At 30.7% G+C, this 3960-nt stretch overlaps 1 protein-coding gene across 1 annotated transcript; it reads left to right on the top strand.

Moving 5' to 3' along the window:
• Nucleotides 1-218: 218 nt before the first annotated feature.
• LOC123274895 lies at nt 219-641 on the top strand (the record flags this gene model as incomplete). The annotated part of the gene is made up of 2 exons (XM_044742681.1): nt 219-267; nt 312-641. Coding segments are annotated over exons 1-2 (379 nt in total), but the record flags the coding sequence as incomplete, so codon positions are not given.
• Between the last annotated feature and the right edge of the window lie 3319 nt (nt 642-3960).

The raw sequence follows: 3960 nt of genomic DNA, 5'->3' as shown, positions 1-3960 counted from the left end.
AAAATTACACATTACGTTTTTGAGCTCATCGAGCTCAAAAATATGATTTTTGTGTCATTTTAAGCTCTTCAAACTCAAAATTCTAATAGCAGTTTAATAAAACACAATTTTTTCGAATTTTCAAACAGCTGTAACTTTTGAATGAATGTACCGATTTTTATGCTGTTGACGGCATTTGACGCAGTTTTCAAAGCCCCATAAGAGATTTTTAAGTTTAAATGGATCAAACCAGAAATTTCGAAGTAAGGCGCCCAGCGGAGCAGGCAGGTAACAGTTAGTTTACTATAAAAATATTTTTTTTTTGGTTATAGGAATAGCCAGTGCATTATCAAGAAAACAACAGTCTATAGAACTTATTCGTCGGAGGGTTGCTTCTTCTCAATTAACCAGTGACATAGTTGTTCCGATCAATGAACGTGATGATTTAAATGATCATGAAAACGTTGAGTCGCTAACACCATGCCTGGAGTCTAATGGATACTTCCCTGATCGCGAACAGTGTGACAAATACTATGACTGCAGAGATGGTCAATTCACGGAAAAATTGTGTCCCGATGGATTAGTTTTCAATGATTTTAGTCCACAACATGAAAAATGTGATCTTCCGTTTGGAGTTGATTGTACCAGACGCCCAAACAGACGTAAATAAAATCTTTTTACTTCTCGGTATGAAAATTCTCGTGAAAAAATATTCTGATCAAGCTTGATATGAGCTAATAAGGCCATATAAAAATTTTTGATTTATTCATATCTGGCCTGATATGTCCATATTTAATTTTTAAAAAGTCCTGATATGGCCTGATATTAAAATTGGCCATATCAGGCCAGATCAAGCCTTATTAATTTGATATGTCTATGTCAGACTTGATATAGCTTGATATGCTCATATATAATTTTTTATTATTTCTTAATAGTTACTGATGTGGCCTGATACAACGCTATAAAGTTATATATAGGTCATTTTATACCAAATCGGCCACTTTTCTTGGTCAATCTCTACAATTTTTTTGAAAATTTTATATGTTTTCAATATCATCGAAGAACACCTTCATGAAGTTTTTCAAATTTTTTTGACCACCCGAGATATTGATTTTTTTCCAAAATTCAATTTTTTTTTGAAATAGCTATAACTTTGCGAAAAATACAGCTATCGGGGTCCCGTTTTATTTTAAATTTTTGTTTTTTAATGCACTTTCAAGAAAAAAAAAATACTTCTTTGATCTTCTTTGATTTATCCCTATTTTTTTTAAGTTTTAAGCAAAAAAAAAACATTTTTTCGAAATGTATACCCCCTGTGATTCTTTTGAAAAAATTCTCAAGAAAACATGGACAAATATAGAAACCTTTTAGACCAATTCGATCGTGGTTCAACGTTTCGTTCTATTTTTTTTCTTAACCCGGGAAAAAAAGTTTAGATCTGCTCTGATCAAATCAGATCAAATTCATCAGATCTGAGCAGATCAGAATTTTGGCCAGATCAAATTTGACCTGATTAGATCAAATCTGATCTGTTCAGATCAAGTTCGATTGAAAAAGAATCAATTTATAAAAAAGTTTATAAAATAAAAATAATAGTAAAGTTTATTTTATTTCTACTTGCAAATTAGAAATTATGTATTTTATATCAATTTTCCGTGATTTAATGTCAAATTATTGTTGAAAAACAATTTGCGATGTTGGGGATTCGAACCTGGGTCCTCCTGCATGTCAGTCCTAGAGCGTACCATTCAGCTACTAGAAGTACCTGACTGAGTTACTCTTCGGATAAAAGTGTAAGCGCTGTATTATCTTTTCGTAAAATTCTGAGGTCGGTGTACAAAATATGATTACTATATGTATTTTGACCCACTGAAACCGAATATCGCAGTCTTTTTTGCGAAATCCCGGGCCATCTATTGTTTATAGCAATTTGTTTAAACAATTATTTGAGAAATAATTTTTTTTGAGATCAGATAATTTTTTTAATAAATATTTTAGGCAATTTTAGAATCAAAATTACTCTTATAAAATTTCCTGTAAGTTGATAGCTTCTGAGTTATAAATTTTTGAAAATTGAAAATTCTTGATCTTCAACAATTTTGATGATTAATTACAAATAAATGAATTACTCAACACTAGGCTTCATGCACATCCGGTCATAATTTGTATTAAATAAAAAAAACGTGATCAAAGTTAGTGCATTTATAAGAGCTATTTATTAGAACATAAAGTATAAAAAGTCGTACTTAAGTAGATCTGCTCTTAACAGAGATCTAATTAGATCTATCCATATCACCTTTATGATTACATATATCCATCAAGCTCGATCTGATTTGATCTAACTTAATCTGATCATATCTAAATTTTTTTTCCCGCGTAATAATCAGATTAAATTAGATCTGCATAGATCGTCAGATCTATTTATATCTAATTTTTAATTTGATTTTGATCAAACTTGATCTGGATTGGTATAATTTGATCTGAACAGATCTAGTTTGATCAGAACAGATCTACTCATATCTACTTTTTAATTTCATTTTGATCAAACTTGATCTGGATTAACATAATTTGATCTGAACAGATCTAGTTTGATCAGAACAGATCTACTCATATCTACTTTTCAATTTCATTTTGATCAAACTTGATCTGGTTTGATCTAAGCAGATCAAATTAGATCTGTCCATATCTACTTAGATCTAAATTTAGATCAAATCTGATCTGCTCAGATCAAATTTGATCAGAGCAGATCTAAACTTTTTTTCCCGGGTATAATTCAAGAATTTCTTTTTTTGAAATTGCATATATTTACTTTTACACTCTCATGCATGTGCTCGGATAGTTATTTTTTTATACCTGAGAAAAAATTTAATCAATATTTTCATTAATTTAGCATTTATTTATTAATTTAATGAATTGGAGTTTATTCGTAACATCAAAATAATTAGCCTCTTTTAAATTCATCATAAACGTGTTAAGCACCATCTTTTGACCACGAGATTGACTAGATTTCTCCCTTATGTAAGAACAATTTTTATGTTTATTGCAATTGCTTTTATCACGGTATTTGTTTATTTTGGTTAATTGAAGTTCATATTTAAATCTACAGATTCGGTAGAATCTGGCGCCAAGTTCCGTTCAAAAATCCCGTTGCAAACGGAGCGCCAGACTACCGAATGTGTTTACTGTAAGCAGAACGGTTTTTTGAGGTTGCGAAATTTAATTTAATTCTACGGTACTTTTTTTCACTAATTTTTTTATTATAACAGTAATTCATAATTTATTTTACCGTATTAATTAATTTATATTCACTTATAACAATTTATTTACTTGAAATTATTAAATTTTATCAGCTTTACACATACTATAGCGCGCTCACATTTTTCGATCCTGACTTTTTTTTTTTTTTTTATGTAAAAGTGACATGCCACGAACTAGATAAAATAAAAATAATATTGTAGTGAATGTCCTCCCTATAGATACGCAACTACAGTTAAAAAAGTAATTCTGGCAACTTACATTTTACGGCCGCCAGAGCGCACTGGAATTATAACTATCTGAGCATGAAGAACTGCCTTAGCTTCAAAGGGAATAGTGTTGCGGTAAAAATGCAGCCAACTTGCCGAGATTTAAAGCTAGCCAAATTTCAATTTCACTTATGAGACGCGCAATTGCTTTAACTGGAAACTTTCAATGATCATTTCCGAAATTTTTTTTTTTCTTCGTTTCAGTCATGTTATTGCATTTTTGAAAAAAACCACTGGAATGTCATAGTGATTTGTTGCACATTAAAATTTACAAGCTGAAGATATTAGGTAAGAAAAAAGAATAATCACTGAGGGGATAAAAGGTACGAGGCCAATCTGATGAAATTTGAAATCTGTACAAATCTAAACAATACTCCCAGTAAATTTCAAGTCTAGATCTCTAAAAAGCCTAATTCTATGAAGTGCCCAACCCAGGAGCGAGCGGGTAACAGCTAGT

This window comes from Cotesia glomerata, unplaced genomic scaffold (genome assembly GCF_020080835.1).
Source record: "Cotesia glomerata isolate CgM1 unplaced genomic scaffold, MPM_Cglom_v2.3 scaffold_885, whole genome shotgun sequence".
Classification (NCBI taxonomy): Eukaryota; Metazoa; Arthropoda; class Insecta; order Hymenoptera; family Braconidae; genus Cotesia; species Cotesia glomerata.
This window is presented reverse-complemented; position numbering and strand designations above follow the sequence as displayed.